Source organism: Harmonia axyridis, chromosome 1 (genome assembly GCF_914767665.1).
Source record: "Harmonia axyridis chromosome 1, icHarAxyr1.1, whole genome shotgun sequence".
Taxonomy (NCBI): Eukaryota; Metazoa; Arthropoda; class Insecta; order Coleoptera; family Coccinellidae; genus Harmonia; species Harmonia axyridis.
The window spans coordinates 38,199,824-38,221,577 of record NC_059501.1 but is presented as its reverse complement, the minus strand read 5'-3'; the positions used below and the strand labels follow the sequence as shown (position 1 = coordinate 38,221,577).

Below are 21,754 nucleotides of genomic sequence, written 5' to 3'. Positions count from 1 at the left end.
CTGTTTCTTAATATAGAAAAAGCATTCGATAAAGTCTGGGTCGAATGATTGATTTACAAAATGAACTAAAACTGCCATCTTTCATCATAAAATTAATAAATTCTTACTTGAAAGAAAGAACTTATTAAGTTAAAATGAATAACGCAATATCTCGACCAAAATAAATTGAAGCAGGCGTTCCACAAGGATCAGTCCTTGGACCCAGACTTTTAATCTGTTCATACATGATATTCCAGAGTTTCCAAAGACCGGGACTTATTATTAGATTATTAACTAGATTTTTACAATATCATAAATTCAAAAAGAATACCAATTCCTACCTTCTTTCCCTTGGTTCTCACGATGTTCTCTGAATATTACAGGATATCTCCTTTCGTGGGAACCAGAACATAAAAAAAATCACACAAACGTCTTAAAAAAATATTATGAAACCTGAAAAATCAGTTTGAATGAAAGTAAGACCGAACAAATTGTTTTCAACGGGAAAACCAAGAACAAGAAAATATCTCCACATCTGAAAATCAACAATAATACCATCATCCCAAAAAATTCAGTCAAATACTTAGAGCTCGATTCTAGTTTAAACATTCATGAACACATAGATCAAACCCTAGGTCGGGCCTACGCAATGAATACCTTATTCTACCCTTTAATGTGTAGAAAAAGTAAATTAAACAGAGAATACAAAAAACTCATATACACTTCCATAATAAGACCCATCAGAACATATGCCGCTCCTGTATGGTGTCACCTAAGACCGACACCCTTAAAGCCACTTCAACTATTTCAAAATAAAATACTCCGCTTAATAACTAATAAAAACAGATACACAGTACACACGTATCACCGAACTCCACGAATTGGCAGAAATTCCTGCCATGAGAGAGTATGTTGATAAAATATCATCAACATTTTACGAAAAACTGAATTATGTGAGCGATTCTACGAGGAAAATTACCAGAATCCGACACAACAACAAAAACTTGAACGATAAGCATATTCTGCCTTACGAAAATAAGGCTATTTTTATGCGATCTATTTGAACTGTGTATATTTTGTATATATATATATATATATATATATATATATATATATATATATATATATATATATATATATATATATATATAGTTTCTCTCATTTTTCTTGAGTAGGTTTTTTATTTTTATTTTCCTGTTTATAACTAAACACATTTAAAACCGAATTACATCATCCTTGTACAAAACTTTTTGAAGGCTTTATGTCCTATTTTTATGAAAACTGTAGTAAAGCCAAAATTAATTGAAGGAATTATCAATTTTGTATATAATTAACTAAATACTATTGTAAAAAATATCTTGTATGAAAAACGTGTGAATAAATTATTCTTTCTTTCTTCTGGGTAGGAATTTTGTGTTCAGCTAGATAAAAGCGAGATTATTTTGATTCTGTTTTTTCTTGCGTTCTTGTTTTAAAAAGTTGGAATACCTCGATTTTTGCATCTGAATCAGATACCGAAATGGAAACTATCTGAGTATTTTAAGTATGAATTTACTCGGAAAATACTGAGGCGTACAATAATTCAATAAACTCCGATAGTGGTTGAGTATTTTCAATTTGAAATTATTGAAATTGAAACTATTAAGGAAAGAGAAAGATCTGGCAAAAAATATGTTGATACCTAGGTTAACCCATCTAGCCATGGAAGGCTAGATTATTTCATGAATTTTAAAATTTTTCGACATTTCGAAAATCTGAAATTCGTATGGGACTATCTACAATAAAAATATGGATATAACAAATTTCATTGAAATCGACTAAGAAATTGACTCTCCTTATAACACAAAGTCATGAAATCCCGAATTGAATTTGGGTTTGAACATCCTAATTTTTCTCCGTAGAATCCAACGCAATCATAAAAAAATGGTTCTAATTTGAAAATCAAAATTTATCATAAACACTTCTTCACAATTTTTGGAAAATTTGAAACACTCTGTGATGATATTTTTCAAATTCAAGAGATGCAAGATATTGCCCATCATTTTACATCGAAAATGTTAAACGAATTTACGAATTTACAGAAAAAATAATTCACATAATTGTAACCATAGATATTCTCTCTTTTTTTCAGATTTTCAGTTTTTTTGTATATTTTGAAAACTATAAGGACGAACGCAATAACTTGAGGAAGGAAAGATTGATAAAATCTAAGAAATAAGATGGAAAATTTTTTATTTCTCGTATAACCGGAAGTGTCGGTTCTCCGAAAATATTTCATCTGAATAGAGAATCATGAAGAATATCATATTCTGAATGTTCAGATTTCAAATAAGCCCCGTTCTCCAGAAACGCCTTATAGGCAGTCGAACTTGAAATACCCTCTATATACGTAAATTGAATGAACAGTTCATATGAATGATATTGGTTTTTATTTAATTGATGTCAATCCCTATCAATTCAAAGTGAAACTATGTACCCGTATTTTTACAGAACTAAATAAAATTGAATTTTTCTTTTTGAAAATTCTAGTATTGCTTTCTGAATCAAACTTTCAATGCTCATTAAAAAGTCAAAAAACAGAGATTGATAACCATGCACTGTGCTTCAATATGCGATGCCCCTTTAGAATTAGTGGTTCACAAAATACGGTACCACACCATGTCATGCTGTCGTTCCTCAATATGCGGCCGGGCGAATATAGTGAAGAAATCAGAGCATCGTTTACACTTTAAAAATCTTAGCTCATGAAATAAAAGCTATTCACATGTGTCATATAATTTAAAAATATGCTTTTTTATTTTTCAGCAATGTAATTGAAAATAAAGATATATACAAAGAAACAGCAAAATCAATTCATATGGGTTTTCACAAAATATGGTATTATGTATATAGGAACATGGGTGATAAAAATGAAAGAACTGTTATATCAATTCATAAGATATATAATCGTTTTATTCCTATGATTCTACAAATAAAATACTAAATAATTTTTATGATTGCAAAACAAAATAGGGAATATTTTGCAGACATGCCTCAGTAGCAGCCTGTTTTTATTGAATATTTTATTTTATTACATTTCAGATTCTTATTTCCAAAATACCGACAAAGAGAAAATATTCCACACGCACTTGTCATTACTATTTCATAATTGTCTAATTTTATTGCATAATACACATCAGAGTGATAACTGAAGAGACAAAACAATTTCACATTGTGAAAATTGTTTGAAATATTTTGGATCATCGTGTAACAACTTTCAATTTTTAATGGATATATTGATTTGAATGAAAATATTACATTTATTTATTATCAATAATATATATTTCACTTATTTAATAGCATTTTTCGGAAGTCATCATTTGATTTTGGTGTTTCAACTTTCTTATTTTCACTTGGAGGATGATCACTTTTAACTTGTACTGATCTGGGAATAAAAGCGACCTGTAATCGACTCTTAGAATGTCTTGAAGGTTCAGGAAGCTTCTCATCTGATGCTTTTTTTGGTGGGGGAGCACTTAGTGCTACTGAAATGATGTTTTCCCCAATTTTAATTTGATCGGTAGCAGTCAGAGCTTTCTTTGTACTTTCAGAATCAGCAAATTCAATATAAGCAAGGCCTTTTGATTGTCCAGTTTTATGCAAAACGATTCGAGCATCTACTGCCCCATAAGGTTTGAAAATATCCATTACCCCATCTTTTGTTAACGTTTTTGGTAAACCTCGAACAAAAAGTTTAGTTTTTTCAAGCTCTGTAGAATATTTGAAAACAGTTTTACGCTCATTTTTATCTGGCTTGCAATGTGAAATAAATAATGGTCGACCATCAAGTGGTTCACGATCCCTTGCTAATGCTGTCATAACCTCTTCCTCTATAGAAAACTGTATATATCCAAAACATTTCGAATTTCCTTTTCTATCTCGGCAAAGTTCAATGTTTACAGCATTAGGAAACATATTTCTCAGAGAAGTCTCTTTTTCCTTTGGATCTATATTACTTACAAATACAGTTTTTTTTGGATCCTTTTCTATAGGTTGTTTCGTTTCTATTTCAACCTTTTTTACCTCTTGTTTTGCTCTTTTATTATCACTTGATGGCTCTTGATGATATTTTCGTTTTTTATTTTGTCTAGTGTCATCATGATTTACTTTTTGAGTATTTTCTTGTTGACTAATTTGCTGGTAATTTGTCTTGACTTTTTCACATTTTTCATTACAGTCCATTACTGTCAAAAGTGATCCGAATTCTCTTTCGAATAGTAACCACTCTTCTGCAATATAGTAGGCCCAATCTTTGCAAGAATTCAAGGCTTTTTGATATAATGATCTTATTTGATTTACATTTCCATATTGCTTGATTAAAGCTAAGAACTCCAACCAAAAGGTTAAATTTCCTGAAAGAATAAATAGAAATAATAGTAGTTGTACTCATTTTAGAACTGAACTAGGCAAATTCAAATAAATTTGTTTTATATATGGGAGAAACTCGTTTTTGTTTAATTACTTCTATTACTTCAATTACATATGTATGTAATTGAATTTTAATTATCAATAATTTTTTTCTTTGTTTATTCTACTTAACAAATTCAATAAAGGCCAATATTATTATCATTATATCTTACCTTTATTCTGTGGAATACTCATGATCTTGTTCCAAATAGATATAGCTTCTTTAACATTTTCGTTTTTTGCTAGAAGCCTAGCATGAAATCTACCAAATGAATAATGAGGATCATAGTCCCCACAAATATCAGATGCCTTCTCTAAAATTTTGTTCAATTTTTCTTCATTTTTAGTGTTTCTTTTTACATATTCTATATACGTAAACCACAATTGCAAGCCTAGTGAGGGAGCAATGTTGGTAAGTCCTTGTTCAAATGAAGACATAACTTCATTTTCATCTTTGTTCAAATTTTCCATGATTCTAAGCTTCATAACCCATAGATCTTCACTCCATGTACAGTTCCTAAGTGATCTTTCAGAAACTTTCAAAGCACTATCTCCTAATTTGAAAACATATTTACAATAATTTAGCCACAATATAGGATTTAAGCTCATTTGGGTAACGGCTCTTTCATATAAACAAATAACTGTTGCAGGATCTTTGGCAACAGCTATATATTTTTTGTATATTTCATATACTTCATTATCGTCCTTTGCAGTTAAAAGTTCTTCTTCAAAAGGCTTATATAACTCCATGTCTTTCAAAGCCTTCTGATATCCCCATTCTATAGGCTCAAGGTCAAACTTAATATCTGGAGGTAATGTACTTTTCCATTCTTGCCATTCAGTGTAAGTATTTTCCATGCCTGAAATTTTTTTTTTTTTTTAATTATTCGCCTTTTACAATAAAAAGTTCTTCTTCAAAAGGCTTATTGAATTCCATGTCTTTCAAAGCTTTCTCATATTGATGAAAAAATGAATATTTCTGTGATACTTCTAAGAAGTTCTAATTTAACAATGTGCTACTCATTCTGTATTTTCAAAACAAGCTTAAATTCTTATTCAACCTTGTATGTCAACCCGAATTCCCATGACTAGTTTCATCAAAATCGGACTACCAGAAGACCGGAAATTTGGATTTAACCACTCTCTACCTGATCCTACTAACAATACCAACTTTCATTAACATCGAATAAGTAGAACAAGAGATAGGCTAGGAGTCACTACATAGTTTTGATTGGTTCTACATATTGAACTAATGTAAACTATTATATCATTAGTTGAAATTGGAACTTCTGTATTCTTTTTATCTCTTTAATGTTAGAGTTAAGCTATGTACGGCACGATCTAGGCATTTATGTATTATTAGATCATTCGTAAGAGATCGGACCGCGTTGACACAGTGAATAGGAAATTCAAGAAGAATATTAGGAAAGAAATACTTTCCCAAATATTTCCGTGATTACAGATCCGATAAAATTAAGATTATGGCTGTATAAAAAGAATGACAATTTCAAGCCTCTTGTATAATTATGTGCTGCTATCGCTATTTAAATGCAACAATTTCGAAAAAAAAAATCAGAAAATCACTGGCCTGAAGTCAAAAGCATTCAAGCGCTCGTTTATGCTTTGCTTCAATTTCGCAATTGGACACCACATAACTGTATATGTTTCGACCAAGTTGAGATTTTGAGTGTATAAATAGAAAAACAATTTTAATGTTAGATAAATCATCAAATCAAACAATTTAAGTCAAATAACCTTATAATGCCCCTCTCTTAGAAGACCTTGTCCCTAATGGCAACAAATTTGGACAACAAATTTTAACAGGCTTCTATTGATGCCAAATTTGTACCTCCAAGGGAACAGGTGGTAGTCACAAGCTAATTGAGATAAAAATTACAGACTTTTTCAATTAATATTATAATATATATATTAATTGAAAAAGTCTGTAATTTTTGTCTGTCTTTTTTATTATTCATCTTGAGACAAATGTGAGCCCAAATTTTCCTCAAGTGGAGGACATCAATATAATCTGTATCATTTTCCTGCACTAAATAGTGCATCAGGCCATTTGAAAATCTCAACGCGTCTTCGGCAGAAACAGTGTTTTCCTGCGTGGAAAATTCTTCAACACTTTCATCGTCTGTATCCATACAGTGGTTAGATTGGGAGAAATTTGATGTGGTTTCTGAATCATCCAGTATCTGATAACTGGGTTCATTTAAATCCGAATGTAGCCGTTCTTCAACATCATCGACTGAAACATTTTATTACTATGGCGCATGCGTAATGATGTGAATCCCGAATAATCGAGTGGATGTCTGCTCGTGGGAACGGATGAGTGAAAATGTCGACGAGCACGGATTACAGAGTAAAACGGATAATAGGAGAACGCATAATTGAGGTTCTAATGTATTCGATAAATACCTCTATATTTTTCATTAATGATACGAAAAAAAAGATCATTATCCAAATTAGAAACTCAAATCTTTTTTTTCACGAATATTATTGAGATAGGTCTCAATATTGTGAACAAGCAGGTGTGCTAATTTTATAGGGGTTTCTAGAACCATCCAAATTTCAAAGATGTTAGGCCACTGAAAATTTGAAATAACTCACCTATCAAGGGTACACAGAGTTGTCTTTGAAATATTTTTATCACTCGCATTGCCTGCTCCTTCCAAGCATCTGTTTCTCTTGGAACAATTGATAAATTGGCTAATTCTATTTCCCTCAAATAATCCCACAGTAATGAAGCATCATTTGCATGCAATGCAGCATTGTTCAAAGCTTTTTCTAAAATTATTCTTGACTTTTCCAAACTTCCTATTTCCATAACATACTCAGCATATGCTTGCCATAAGTTAACAGCTGAAATATGTTAACAATGAAAAAGATCTTATATTAACAAGAACAGTATTTTCTTACATAAATAATCTTCCACTGCCAGATCAAATAATTGTAATATATGTTGTTTCTCTTCTTCTGATGTAGCAACATTTATTTCAGTTTTGATCCATCTAAGCCATAACTTTGGAGTTAGAGGAAAGCATTCATGAAACCTTTGGTAAGCTGCTCTAAGTGAGTGGATGTCAGCTAGCTTTTCATACAAATCTACAAGCTCTAGATGCAGATCATACATATATTTGTTCTCAAGCAATTGCTTTTCTAACTCTTTGCAACGTATTTCCATAATCTGTAATTTGTACATTAATTTTAATAGAACTGAGTAACACAAAGAATAATTCATGATGTTTTATTAAACATGAATAGAAACGCTGTAAATTTTACACAATTCATACTCTGACCGCTAAGCTATCGTTCTTAGTAGGTAAATTTGTGATCATAATGATCTTATCAGACCATAATGTAAATGTTGGTGTCTACTTTGTTGTGACAGAGCATTAATTAATTAGTTTTCACCTTATAATAATCCTATCAAAAGAAAAAGGCTTAATAGATTCTGTCGATGTGAGTTCAGATTGTTTTATGGTCTAAAGAAGTCTGAGATGAAATTTGGTGGAGAGATCTATAAAACCTAATAAAGAGCCCTGATGAAGAATCAATAAAGATTCTAAACTTTGGCAAATTTAATAGAGGTTTTTTGTTCTTATTTGCTTTTCACGGGTCCTGGAGCTGTGATTACCTATTTTGTGTATTGATTACAAGGAAGAGATTTGAATCATCTTTTTTCAAAATCACACTGTTACAATATTATAATTGATTGAATGAAATGATAGAGAGCAAGAAAAAAAGAATAAACTCATATACAACAGAAATCATCCATTGTGTATGGTTCCATTTGAAGCTGAAACTCAAAGACTTTCTTCCTAAAAATTTTTGGGTTTTCTATTTTTTGAATGTAAGTTGGTAATGAGTTGAAAATTTTTAATGTTCTATATCCAGCCTACTTCTGCCAAGTAGTATGATCATGCCTGATATATAGACACTTTCATACTCTTCAAATAAAGGTTTATTTTTTAACATAGAAAAGAGGCATTGCTGTATATACAGGATGTTTCCAAATTAGACGTGAACCTTGAAGGAGGTGTTAATATCAACAGTTTGCAAGATATTTGAGTTCTTGTGTTTTTTGAGAAATTTTTCACCTTGCTTCTTTTTCTGTCAATTTTTTTTACGTTGACCAAGTTTAATTTGAATTTTGGATCATTTTCATCAGACAAAGATATGATGTGTTTGAAAAAGGCAAAACTATACTGTGTTAGATGTTGAATACAGATGATTTGAAAGTTGTAATATGAAGGAAAGAATAATAATAAATTTCTATATAAATTTGCTGCAAATTTCAGATTCCACCATTTATGTATGACAAAATTATTTTAAAAACTTGCCATATTCGTTCTTTATTTCCTAAAAAAGTTTTTGTTAGAATGCATGCACTAGTTTTGTTTCAGCAGATTTTGATTTGAAAAGGGAAAGAATAGTCTAAGAGCCAGAAGACAGCAGACCACACATATTTTAGGAAAGCCTTAAATTTCCTCAGTTAAAAATTCATGAATCATGTTCTTTAGCTAAGAGCATCAATTTTTGGTTCGGATGGAATTTAAATGTTCGGCGCCCAGAACTTGAATGAGAAATGGTCTTGCTAGGTTGCCATTGATAATTTATCATACACCTCTGCACACTGGCTATGAAATGAGTTACAAATTCCAAGATCTTCCATACTTCTTTTCATGCTACAAAAGAATGCCAGAATAATTTACAGCTTCGAGAAACAACATAACCGGGGAATTTTTTACATAATAACTGAATCCTAATATATCTGATGTCCAATAATATGAAACATGTTTTCCGAAATGTTCATAAGTCTCAGGGAACTGTTATTGGGAAAATTATAATCATATATCATTAGAGATAATAATTGATGTCATCCAGATCCAGAGGATTTGTTTGGAGAATTAATGTATTTTTACTTATCTTTTGTCGACATATATTGTAGGCAGATAATTAGAGCAAAATAGTATTATATTTAGATTAAATATAGTTTCTCCAGCAAACAGAATATTCAATAATTAAAAAAAAAATGAATTACTGATTTGAATATGTGTTTTAAAAAGATCCGAGCTCGACTGATTGCAATTCATAGTCTCCATAAGGTATTTGTAGTTTTAATTAAAAGAAATACCTGGTCTTCATCATCAGATGAACATGAGTTGGGTGATTGCTCCATCTTTAAATCGTCTGTCTCATCCATGTTATTTTATTCGAATAGATGCAAAGGTAATTTATGTTGTTGTTGATATTGAATTCAATTTGTTTATGAGGTTAGGTTAGAAATGTTCATGTTCATAGACACAAAATAATTATATATCTGTGGAATGGTTCTATTTGAATGCTATGTTGCCAAATCTTCATCCAACTTTAATATTTCTGTATTGTACATTATATATTTAGTATTCTGTGTTGTACATCTTATTTCTCTAATTCTGTGGTTATTCCGTTCATTCTTCCACATCTTGTAGAACAAAATCGTGCGAGAATATATCAGAAACGCACAGTTTTCATGGTTATATTTTATTATTCTATGTTGGCACTCCGAACTTTCCGCTACGGCTTTATCTGTCAATTCATCAAATTGCCTTAAAGAAATCAGTTCTGCCAACCAACATTTTTCAATGCAAAAATCACTAAATTATATTTATGGAAATATTTCATTAATTTCAATGAAAATGCAATGAATTAGAGAAAATAATGTATAATATTCGTACAGAAGGCTCATTCTACCACTCGTTCATTCCAAAACTCGCCACTTCGTGGCTCGTTTTTGAATTTTGAACTCGTGGAAGAATATCAATGCCTTCTGCACTTGTATTATAAATAACTATTCTAACTTAGGAAGGGACTATAATTATAAAATAAGAAATTTGAAGCGGCCTTGAATTTTGAGGATCATTCACAAACGAAACAAAAGGAAAAACCCCGGTTCATCAGAACCAACCGTTCTTTGTAGCTGCATGCCGTGGATCGTAAAAAACCTCAGAGGAAAGAAAATCTTTTCTTTCCTCTGAGTAAAAAACAAACAAAACTACAGTGACTGAATAGGAAATTTTCACAGATTTCCTGAAGAGAAAGGTCGAGAAGGTTTTAGAAAAAGCAAGTCAACATTAAATGACGAGCTAAAAAGACTATTTGACTGTTGATTAAAACACTGTTGAAGCTATGATCAGACTACCAACCTATCGAGTAAAACTGAATTTCAAATACCAAAAAGAAGAAATTCTCCTATGAAAGACAACGAAACCTCAAGATAGAGATCTTGGTAGAGTTACAAACAAAAAGAATCAAAAGGGTAATTAGCAAATAAATGTCTAGAACCAACAACTATTACACTACTCTAGTCTACAGGTATTCATAAATTGGAGGTACAAAGGAAAATGAGAGATCTCTTGGATAATTCCAAGAAAAAAGTTGTATAAGCATCCTGCTATAAAAATGGATTCAATAAGTTATATTAATTATATTCTTATTAGAAATGATAACGCAAATGCTTTGTTTTCTACAGGATATTTCTTGTAGTCCTACCTTTTTGTGATGATTATACCAGTTTATCGAATCTTTATTAATCTTCGCTACAGAATGGGTAAATAAATACCATTATTTCATCACAGCTTACTAACTGGATCTTTATAATACATATTTGAATTTTCCTGAGGATTACTAGAGAATTTTGTTTAGAATTTTTTCTCTCGAAATCGGTGGCAGATACCAGATACCTACCTCAAAAAAAAAGAGACCAATAAGTGTAGTACTGGACCAAAGTCTCTTTTTACATTTTTCTAAACTACCAGTGGTCCACCAAAAGATAGTTCTGGTGAAAAGAAGCGTAAATTAACATATCACCTGATGAAAACTTTAAATTCAAATATGTATACCAAATTTAAGTTCAAGATCTAGTGTAAGGAAGGTGCTATGAGAAAAAACATGAAAAAAAACACCCTGTAACTCGAAAACAAAGCGATTGCGGGCACCATATCATTAGAAATCACTGATGAAGATGATTTAAGCGAAGTCAAATTATCCCGTGGAATCCGAATTTTCATTTCAAAAAATTATTCAAAAAAAATTCTCTGTTCCGAAATGTACTCTCACTTATGAGTCACTTCAGATGCCTACGTGATCAAATCAACTATTTATTTCTATGACCAAATTTCAATCAAATTCTGTGCTTACTAAACTAAACGGACTAATCAGAGTATTGCTTTCTGGTTGTATTTTTTTAAAGCTTTGAAATATTCATTCAGTCAGTTGAAGCTTTTTTAGTAAATAACTGAAAAAAGTGAATAGATAATTCGATTCTTTATTCAACATATTCGGAGGTTCAGTTTAGTGATGTACACATTTATTACGCATATTTACTCATCTCTCCCTGACTTGATGTTGCGAATTTCAAAATGAATTCATGTAATATTATATCTTGTGCAGTATGTGGACATACTGATAAATTATATAGTTGCTCCCGTTGCAAGTTAATATTTTATTGTTCAAAAGAACATCAGAAAAAAGATTGGAAGAAACATAAAATTAATTGTGGGAAATCCTTGGAAGATAAAAGTTTTGGCAGAGGTAACGTTACATATATTGAAGAAAAACAGTCACCGTTCGACAGAATTAAAATAGAAAATTCTTCAATTACCCCTCCTAGAACTCCACCTCTTTCCAATCAGTCTTTGACAGATTCTCCAAGTACATCAGGTATATCAACAGCGAATTTCTCTAAACAGTCCAGGACTTTAGAAGCTCAGCTAACACCTCCATCTACACCAGAAACTGAAGAGAATAAAAGTAAACTGTGTACAGAAGACCCTACCTCTACTACATTACAAAACGGTGCTATTAAATTAGTACGTCAAGAAAGTAGTGCCTCTGTCTCAATACCTCAACAAGGAAGTGCTGAAAGTGAAATTTTAGCAACAGCCATTGAACGATTGTGCTTCTATCCACAAAGTCTTTACAATACTTTATCAAATCAAGAAACTGTTCATCAACAAAAAATGCCAGTTAATAGAAGGAACATTGTACCTAGTACTAATGAATTCAGGCAAAGATCTGATCCTGCTTTCTTACATTTAACACCTACAGATGATATGGTGAATATAATTATTGAAGATTTAAATGCTCATGGCCTTTGTGTTTTGGATGATTTTTGTGGCCCTCAAATAGGAAAAGCAGTGTTACAAGAAGTGTTGAACATTTATAGTAAAGGAATTTTCCAGGATGGTCAATTGGTATCGAAGAGTAAGAATGATGCGCAGTCTATTCGTAGTGATAAAATATTGTGGGTGGATGGCAAAGAGCCTCATTGCAGATTCATTGGACAAGTTTTGAAGAAAATAGATAGTTTGGTTATGAGAGCTAATAAAACTCCCAATAATGGAAAATTAGGTTGTTATAATATAAATGGCAGAACCAAGGTGAGAATAAAAATGATTTTTTTTTAACAATAAACCTTCAATTGAAATTGATCTAGAAACCAGCCTGAATTTTACTGCTCAAAATTGTATACAGTTGTGGCTGCAGTTTCAAAGAAAATGTGCTGTATTTTCTAGTTGCTTGTTCAATTTCATGTTGATTGCACCAACAGAACCATAACAAATACAAGAAGAACGTTGAATAAAAATTATCCATTATTTCCGTGACTATAAAATGGACAAAGATTTTCAGTATTGATATGAAATAAGAATATTAGAAAAATAACTTTTTCCATGACTGCATTCATGTAAATATTTTGTGTGTATAGGGTATTTGGAAATCAACATGATCCTTTGAAGGGGTTATAGGTCAGTTGCAACAAATTAAGTCCAGTTAGGTAACTCTAGTGGTCAAAAGTGAATGGTTACTGAGCTGAAGATGTTAGCCAATTTTTCAGAAAATATATGAGTTGTTAAGGAAAAGAATTAATTATGTAAAAACTATTAGTGTGAAAATTCAATTGATGCTGTTTTGAAAGCTGAAAAATTATAGAATACTTTAGAAAGAAAAATGGTCACCCAAACCTCATACCATCTCAGAAATAATTGGCTTAAGTGACCAAAACTTTTTTTTCAGAAATTTCTTTGAATCAGTCTTATATTACTTAAAAAACTTTATAGAACTTGGCGTACAAATTATGTATATCAATTCCTTGTTTCATCAGCTTTCTGAAGAGGTATGAATGTTACCAACTTTTTCATGGGATCGGACAAAAAATTAAATAATAAATGAAAATAATGAGATTTCAACTTAAATAATCCTGTTCGAAGTATTTGAATGAGAAGTTGAGCTAAGCTGTTCTTAGAGGAGTCAGCTTTGAAATCCGGAAGAAAGTTTTTCAAGCAAAGCGGAACAAGCAAGGATTAGCTTGACACTGCTTTGATTTGGCTGGTTTATGGTTTTCTAGCTACGTGTCCCTTCCCCTAGCAAGCCTACTACATTACTCACCAAAGCCACAAAGCATTATTATCCTATTATCCTTTGATAATTTGTCATTGAAATGGGTGCTAAACTCTCCACACCAAAATTCACCAAAATATGTTAAAGGGGTAAATTCAGTGTCTGAAAAATTAGATTTCAAAATAAGAGTACAGGTATTAGATTTTTCTCTTCAACTTCAACGTGGAAAATTGTATGTAATTGCATCGATGCAATATGACTGCTTGATCTGCATCATAATCAGTTGGGCTCCACTCCGCTTCGCATATGGTGGCCTGTCAGTTTAAAGCTCTGTACAAAATTTCAAGCTAATTACATCATTAGAATCAAAATTCAAGAAGAATATTGGCTAAGAAGGACCCAATTTTACGCAATTTACCACATTCACCTTTATACAGTTATGCAGTGCAATTGGCTCATTAATTATTTTTTTTTTTATAAGTCTTTGTCGCCATCAACTGCATATGTGATCATTCATCTAAAATATATGTACAAAAAAAAAAAAGACTGGCATGAATAGTGTTAATATGAAATCTGAAGACAAACATAATATATCGGGTGTCCCAAGGTGAGTGGCCTATTAGATTATTATGGAAACTATTGATGGTGAAGATTTCAAATTTTGTGGATAGATATTTGGCCATGTAAGGTACATTTTTGAAATAATTTCACATTTCCAGTGTTGCCGGATGTACGACAATTTGGCAACAACTTTGTTATTTTAAATGGGACATCCGGTATTTCTATTTTTTTATGATACTCCATAAAATATAAAATCTATTCACTCTTACTTTTCCATCCCTATCTTTAACGGTTTTTGAGTTATTAATTATTTTTCGAAATTTTAGATCAAATTGGCGTATTACGAAAATGACTCTAGTTCGCTCAATATTTGAGATTTAAGTCAGAAATTTTGCAAGTCGTTAGATATTGATCAGATCTGTGTCACTGCTTTTGAATTATGGTTGTCAATAATACAGGACGGACCAAAAAAATTCATCATTTGCCAAGTTACAAAATTGTGAAAAAGTCTATTTTTTCAAATTAGACACCTAGTATATTTTTCAATTTTTGGAATCAGTACAACATACTCTACAATTTTTCTATTCACGTCCCTATACCTATCTCAACTGGATTCCGAGTTATATGCGTTTATTAGATTTCACATTGATTCAATAAGCGTTAATTTCTTTTGTATTGTTATTTTCTCTATGTCGTTCATAGATGGATATATCAATGAATCAGTTAAATCCATAAGTGTTAAAATAAACAATTATAGACTAACAGGTGTATTGTTCCGAGGTTTTTCTATAAATAATGGCTCAAGAAAGATATACACATATAACGCATATAACTCGGACTCCAGTTGAGATAGGTATAGGGACGTGAATAGAAAAATTGTAGAGTGTGTTGTACTGATTCCGAAAATTGAAAAATATACTAGGTGTCTAATTTGAAAAAATAGACTTTTTTACAATTTTGTAACTTGGCAAATGATGATTTTTTTTTGGTCCGTCCTGTATTATTGACAACCATAATTCAAAAGCAGTAACACAGATCAGATCAATATCTAGCGACTTGCAAAATTTCTGACTCAAATTTCAAATATTGAGCGAACTAGAGTCATTTTTGTAATACGCCAATTTGATCTAAAATTTCGAAAAATAATTAATAACTCAAAAACCGTTAAAGATAGGGATGAAAAAGTAAGAGTGAATAGATTTAATATTTTATGGAGTATCATAAAAAAATAGAAATACCGGATGTCCCATTTAAAATAACAAAGTTGTTGCCAAATTGTCGTACATCCGGCAACACTGGAAATGTGAAATTATTTCAAAAATGTACCTTACATGGCCAAATATCTATCCACAAAATTTGAAATCTTCACCATCAATAGTTTCCATAATAATCTAATAGGCCACTCACCTTGGGACACCCGATATATAATATCTTAAAATATAAATAGATAGAATAATACATAAATAAAAGGTATATTAATAAGTGGGCATATAAATGAGGCGCATTAATGAACGAGTTCTCAAAAATAATAATGAGGAAAGCACTGACGTAAAGTCAGGAATTTTTCTAGATTTCGTTTATTTATTATTAATGCACTCAAAAACTCTTGACGTTGTGTCAGTGCTTTTACAATTTTTTTTAATGTTATATTTTTTGTTTATGTCTATTTCTATTATTTAGCTCAGAAGAAGCTTATTCAATTACATAGAATGCTTCATTAGGTTTTTCATCTGTGCAATTAATTTCTGGTATTTGTTTTTCTAGGCAATGTGTGCGGTGTATCCAGGTTCAGGTACCCATTATGTCAAACACGTTGATAATCCAAATCACGATGGACGCTGTGTCACTGCTATTTATTATCTCAACCTTAACTGGGATGTTAAGAGAGATGGAGGAGTTCTACGAATATATCCAGAAAGTGAAAAAGAAAAAGTAAGTCCAATATTATCGTACATAATTGTTTATATTTTCTGATTAGGCAAAAATCCATTTGGATGAATGGCAATTTTTTTTTTTTTTTATAATTCAGCCAAGAGAAGCCATAAGTATGAAATATCCTTCATGAAAAAAAGGAAAAATATCATTAGAATGAAATTTTTTTCCATAAATACTTGAAATCGGACATATGTTCCCTTAATGCTTTTTTGTTAAAATTACATAATCTTTCATATGGCAAAGTTTTCGGTGAACTAATGAATCACCCGTATAGGTATAAACGAAGCAGGTTATATGAAATATTGAAAATCGCTTTTAATTTACACCAAGTTTGAATTTTCTGATGCTGATGAATTAACATGGATCACAAGCTAATAATAAAATTCCTTAGACAACAGCGTCGTTACTTCAGCTTTCAAGATGAATATTGTTGACATATAGTAAACTCCTTAGTATAATATGTCTATTTTGATGCCAATATTCAAGTCTATTTCTGAGCTGAATTTATTGCAGTTGTCTGGCAGTATCACACTATACTTTTTGTTATACTTGTTTCAGGGTTAATTTCAGAGCTGCAAATTTTAAAAAATTTGTTGTTTGTTGGAATATTTTTGAAATATTAATATTACATTATTTACATATTTGTATATCAATTGAAGAGATAAAAAGTGAAATCACAAAAAGCATTGTTTATATCAAATAAGACATTGTATTCAATTCAGAGAAATGATAAATCATGCAAAATATTGGCAATTGCTTCATATGAATAAACTCACAATAATAATAATAATTACAGAAAAAAAATAGAGAATATTATTAGAGAGGAGGAAATAGTAACCCATTGTGTATAATTTACAGTTTTTTTGAATATAATTTATTGTTCTTGTTTTTAAGAAACTGATAAACCAGGCATATACATATAGTAGTTATAATAACTAGATATTTTATGGGAAAAACTTTTTCCTTCACACTAATTATTTTTGTAGCCATCATTTCTTGAATATATGTCGAATTAAATGAGGTTTAGGGAAAAATGAGGTATGTTGACTCTTAGGGGGATATTGAGTTGCAATACGTAACAAGTCTACATTTTAATTGAAAAATATATCCAGAAACCAGGAGGGACAATGCATTAAAAAATTTGATATTCTAAAACTAATTCTGTACAATCAATTCTGATGATATTGATTTTGAGGATAATTCAAAACAAACCTTTTTAATTCTCAGATGGCCGAAGTAGCACCTTTGTTTGATAGACTAATATTCTTCTGGTCTGACCGTCAGAATCCCCATGAAGTTCAACCAGCCTATTCAACACGCTATGCCATTACCTTGTGGTATTATGATGGACCTGAAAGAGCTCTTGCTACAAAGAAATTCGAAATAGAAAATAAGGTAAGTAGTCAAGGATACTATTATCTTCATAATGTGGTTTAATGTGTATGTCAGTAGTATAAAATTATACTACACTACTTGTGGAAATAATAGACAAAAATTATTATTATAACAACATATTGCCTTGTAATTGGGTTTTCTCCTGTTAAGGATAAAAGGATTATTTTTAAAAAAATCACTAACTTAGAACTCAAAAAAGTTATTCCTGTCATAAGAACACTGATAAGAGTGAGTTTTCAAAATAAAAAAGGATGTTTCGAGTATTCTATGTGAAGTATCTACATTCCTTGAAAAATGTTCTCTTAAAAGATTAAAGTTTTGAGTTTCCCAAATTTATAATATAGGGTTTCTCAGTTTATTATTGCGTGGAAAATATTTGATTACAAAAAATTTTATCATTACATATATGATATATAAGGTCATTTCAGGTACAAAGAACTAACATGACGTGACATTCCTGAAATATGTATTCAAGAAGAAGGAATTAAAACAATAACGAAGTTTTTAGTGCTTCTGGTCATTTTTTCAAATATATGATTATTAGTTTTAATACTAAATGTGATGATTTATTTTTCATCTTTTATTCTAATAATTGTCTGTAGAAGGCTAAAATATTTTACCTTTATTTTAAATATCCAAAACAGATAAGTTGATTTAGAATTCTCCTTTGTAAATATTATTTACTCCATATTGGTGTAGTTTTATCTTTAACTGTACAAAAGTTACTTCACTATTAATTTATTGATTTTATTTGAGTCTGGACAATCTATATTTTGCTAGTTTTATTGTGAGCTATCCAAACAATTTTTAATGAAACTGGGATATCCACTGTCTTGTCTACATTGAGCACTGTGATATCCACTGTCTTGTCTACATTGAGCAAGTACACTTGAATCCATAGTCTCATTTAATTTTTTTCATATTATTCATATTGGCTCTTAGGCAGATGAATATAAATAGATACTAATTTGTGAAACTATTCCCTACATTGGTCTAACTACTCACCTCAATAAATTTGATTAATGAAATATGTACTAACATTTTTTCAGATGAATAAAAACTCACAATAAATTTTTTGAACAAGCTGTTTTTACTAATATGTGATGTTTCCATTTGATTGTCATGGAAGAATTGTTATGATGTGTTTTGTTATGAATGTTTTTATTTTACAATTTTTAATATTTTTATTAATGTTATACAATCGTCATGAAATCATCTTAATTTTGGTCCTGGGTATTTCCAGCATGTTTAGAAATTATAAATATATGATTTATGGTAATCATAAGTAGATTGTTAATATATGATCATTGAAATCATCTTTCCTTGATTCAGACAATTGAAAGGAATATAGGAATAGACGATACATAGGAAATATGCATTTTTACAATATATACATATACTTTTTCAAATTTTGATCATAGGGCATTCATATCACTCCTCAAATTCTGAGCTGAATTTTTATTTATATTATTGAGAAACTGAACAATGTAAAAATGTTATATAAATGATATGAACAGAAATATAGTATTGTAACAATTGAACATACGATAAATGAAAAACTCTTATTTTCAATTACATTTTCTGAAATATAATTTCACTCTTGAAATCTTTTTGAAATTAGATTGACTTTCAATATAATAACAAAATAATTGCTATTAGGATCTTACCAGGTTTTGCGATTTTCATATGCCATTAGGATTCTGTTGTATGTCTAAATTTTATCAATGTAAAAATCAGATTACTTCTTAACTTTTCTATTATTCATTTAGAGAACTTCACCTACATTGAATTTTTTTTGCTAACCATTATAATACACACTAAACCCCAATCTTACTATGTCATAATAAATTGAAAATTTACAAATTTTACAAAGACTCATTTTTCCTTTATCTCATTTGGAATATCTTAAGTAAACACCGGGAGTGAGATTTTCTAGTAAAAAATCATTTTTATCACCTCATCACAATTTGAAAACCAAATTTTTCGAATTTGGTTCTTCGATTTTGAACCTCTGAAGTTTTAGATCGGATTTGTAATGTAGTTTGGCAACTTATTTTGGAAATTTTTGTTTTTCTAATTGATAAGAATCTCTAAGTGGTGGATAGACCGATTTTCAGATTCAACATTAACAAAAACAAATTTTAAAGATTAAATTTTTTGAAATTGAGAAGCTGTAAACACTTATTGTGAAATGAAACAGATGAAATGATTTGTATGAGGTACATAATTTCCTTCTTTTCGATTCTCATCTAGAATCTCCATTCAATTCCATAAACACATTGAATACATCGAAGTTATGGGAAATCAATCTAAGGGCCATGTGATCTTGCCATACAATTGATATCTATATATAGTAGAATTTCTCCTTGGACGTGGACACGACCAAAAAAATTTAAAGAATGTGCACACCAATTTCGATTTCTAACTCTTTTTCATTTTGGAATGATGTAGTTAAATATTCCTCTAATCCTACAGTCTGCGTCTATTCATTGCCCGCATTTCAAGCTCTAGTTTTGTCATTGCTTTGGATGTTCGTCACTGAAAAATGCCAATGCATGTTTGTGTTAGTCTTATGTTTCTATTCAAGTCATTCATTCTTTACTAGCCAATCTTGAAATTCAAAGAAAATTTTTGAAAAAATTTATTGTCTACAAAGCAAACAGTGTATTGAAATTTCACTTTTCAGCTTAATCAACAGCGTGCTGCAAAATTACCAATAACTCATGATCAAATCAGATTATTGCAACAGTTAACAGCGGCTTTAAGGGTATTAGATAACCAAAGGCAAGAACGATTTCATCAATTAGCAAGGGAAAAAGAATTAACAAAAAAAAATGTGCCTCCTTCATAGCATCAAAGTTGCATCTGTAAATATAATGGAAAGAGCCTGAAAACTAGCAAGGAAGATGAATCGAATAGGGGTGAAATGTGATATTTAAAAAGAATACTTCTTGACTGAGCAGTGAATAATAATGTGATGGTGTAATTTTAAGTATGTAGTTTTGTTGTTGAGATTTTTGAAACGAGTGATATTTTGAACAATAAACATTTTTAAAATATTTGATTATAAAATTTCAAATTAATACCTGCATTGTATTTGTTAAATATTGCCTTGATTGTTAACATATATTATTTACTCTGAATTATGAACTTCTGATTGGTATGTTCCTAAAATTATTAAATTAATTTTTTATATTTGTCGTAAGGGTATTTTTGTTCGAACATTTAAATACTATATTTGATATATACATATATGGCATTATTAATCATCATAAATTTGGCGCATTAGGAAAACAGGAAAAATTCTATTAAAATCAATTCATTAAAAAACCAGTGTCATTATTTCTAGTTGAATGATTATGTTTTAACAATTTTCGATTTCATATTCAGTCAACAAATTTGAATATTTATTGAAAGTATTTTTCAGTATTACTTTTCATGAAATGACCTAATATTTTATGTTCATAATTTATTGTTGTTACTTGGTCTGTTTTTTTATAGAACAAATTATAATTTCTCGATAATTATCACCACTTTTCATTCTTATTTTTTTATTGCAACCTTATATTGTCCACTTCCTCATATTTTATTTATCTAATCTCTAAAAGATTTGTAATCGATTTATAAGTTTATAGAAAACTACAGGCGTCAAACATTTTTCGTTTTTGGTTTTTATTTTTAAGAAGCTCGAAGTAATATGATTCAGTTTCCCCAACAAATCAATTCCTTCTTTTTATTCGTAGACTGGCGCTCCTCGATGCAGCTCCGACCTGTACCAATCCGCATTTTTAATGTTCCAGAGTTTCCTGTAAAGTCCGCGCTACCTTCCCCTTTCCTCTGACGCACCCCCGGAAATTAACCGGGCGTTGAGCACTGACAGCTGTGAGAGAGAAAGAAGATCGTTACTTATCATAAAAGTGCTTTCCAGTAAGGTGCGTCACTCTAATTACAAAAAACTACAAAACAAATTTTTGAGAATCATAATCAACAAAAATAGATACACTTCAATCAAACAACTTCACGAACTTGGAAAAACTGAAACTATCCAGGA

General features: G+C 30.4%; 2 protein-coding genes across 3 annotated transcripts; one reads left to right on the top strand and one right to left on the bottom strand.

Moving 5' to 3' along the window:
* Positions 1-2,903: 2,903 nt before the first annotated feature.
* Positions 2,904-9,804, bottom strand: LOC123671413 (squamous cell carcinoma antigen recognized by T-cells 3). Its single transcript, XM_045605259.1, has 5 exons — positions 9,569-9,804; positions 7,351-7,618; positions 7,042-7,293; positions 4,599-5,285; positions 2,904-4,370 (listed from the first exon to the last, which is right to left on the bottom strand). Exons 1-5 carry the CDS (start codon positions 9,635-9,637, stop codon positions 3,304-3,306), a joined length of 2,343 nt encoding a protein of 780 aa, XP_045461215.1. The 5' UTR covers positions 9,638-9,804; the 3' UTR covers positions 2,904-3,303.
* A 1,799-nt stretch (positions 9,805-11,603) lies between these two features.
* On the top strand, positions 11,604-21,230 carry LOC123671412 (egl nine homolog 1). 2 transcript variants are annotated; one of them, XM_045605257.1, is made up of 4 exons: positions 11,604-12,854; positions 16,138-16,305; positions 17,536-17,703; positions 20,390-21,230. In XM_045605257.1, exons 1-4 carry the CDS (start codon positions 11,835-11,837, stop codon positions 20,552-20,554), a joined length of 1,521 nt encoding a protein of 506 aa, XP_045461213.1. In that variant the 5' UTR covers positions 11,604-11,834; the 3' UTR covers positions 20,555-21,230. The 2 variants fall into 2 exon arrangements, with proteins under 2 accessions (XP_045461213.1, XP_045461214.1); XM_045605258.1 differs by having other exon boundaries at positions 18,132-20,428.
* The last annotated feature ends 524 nt before the right edge of the window (positions 21,231-21,754 follow it).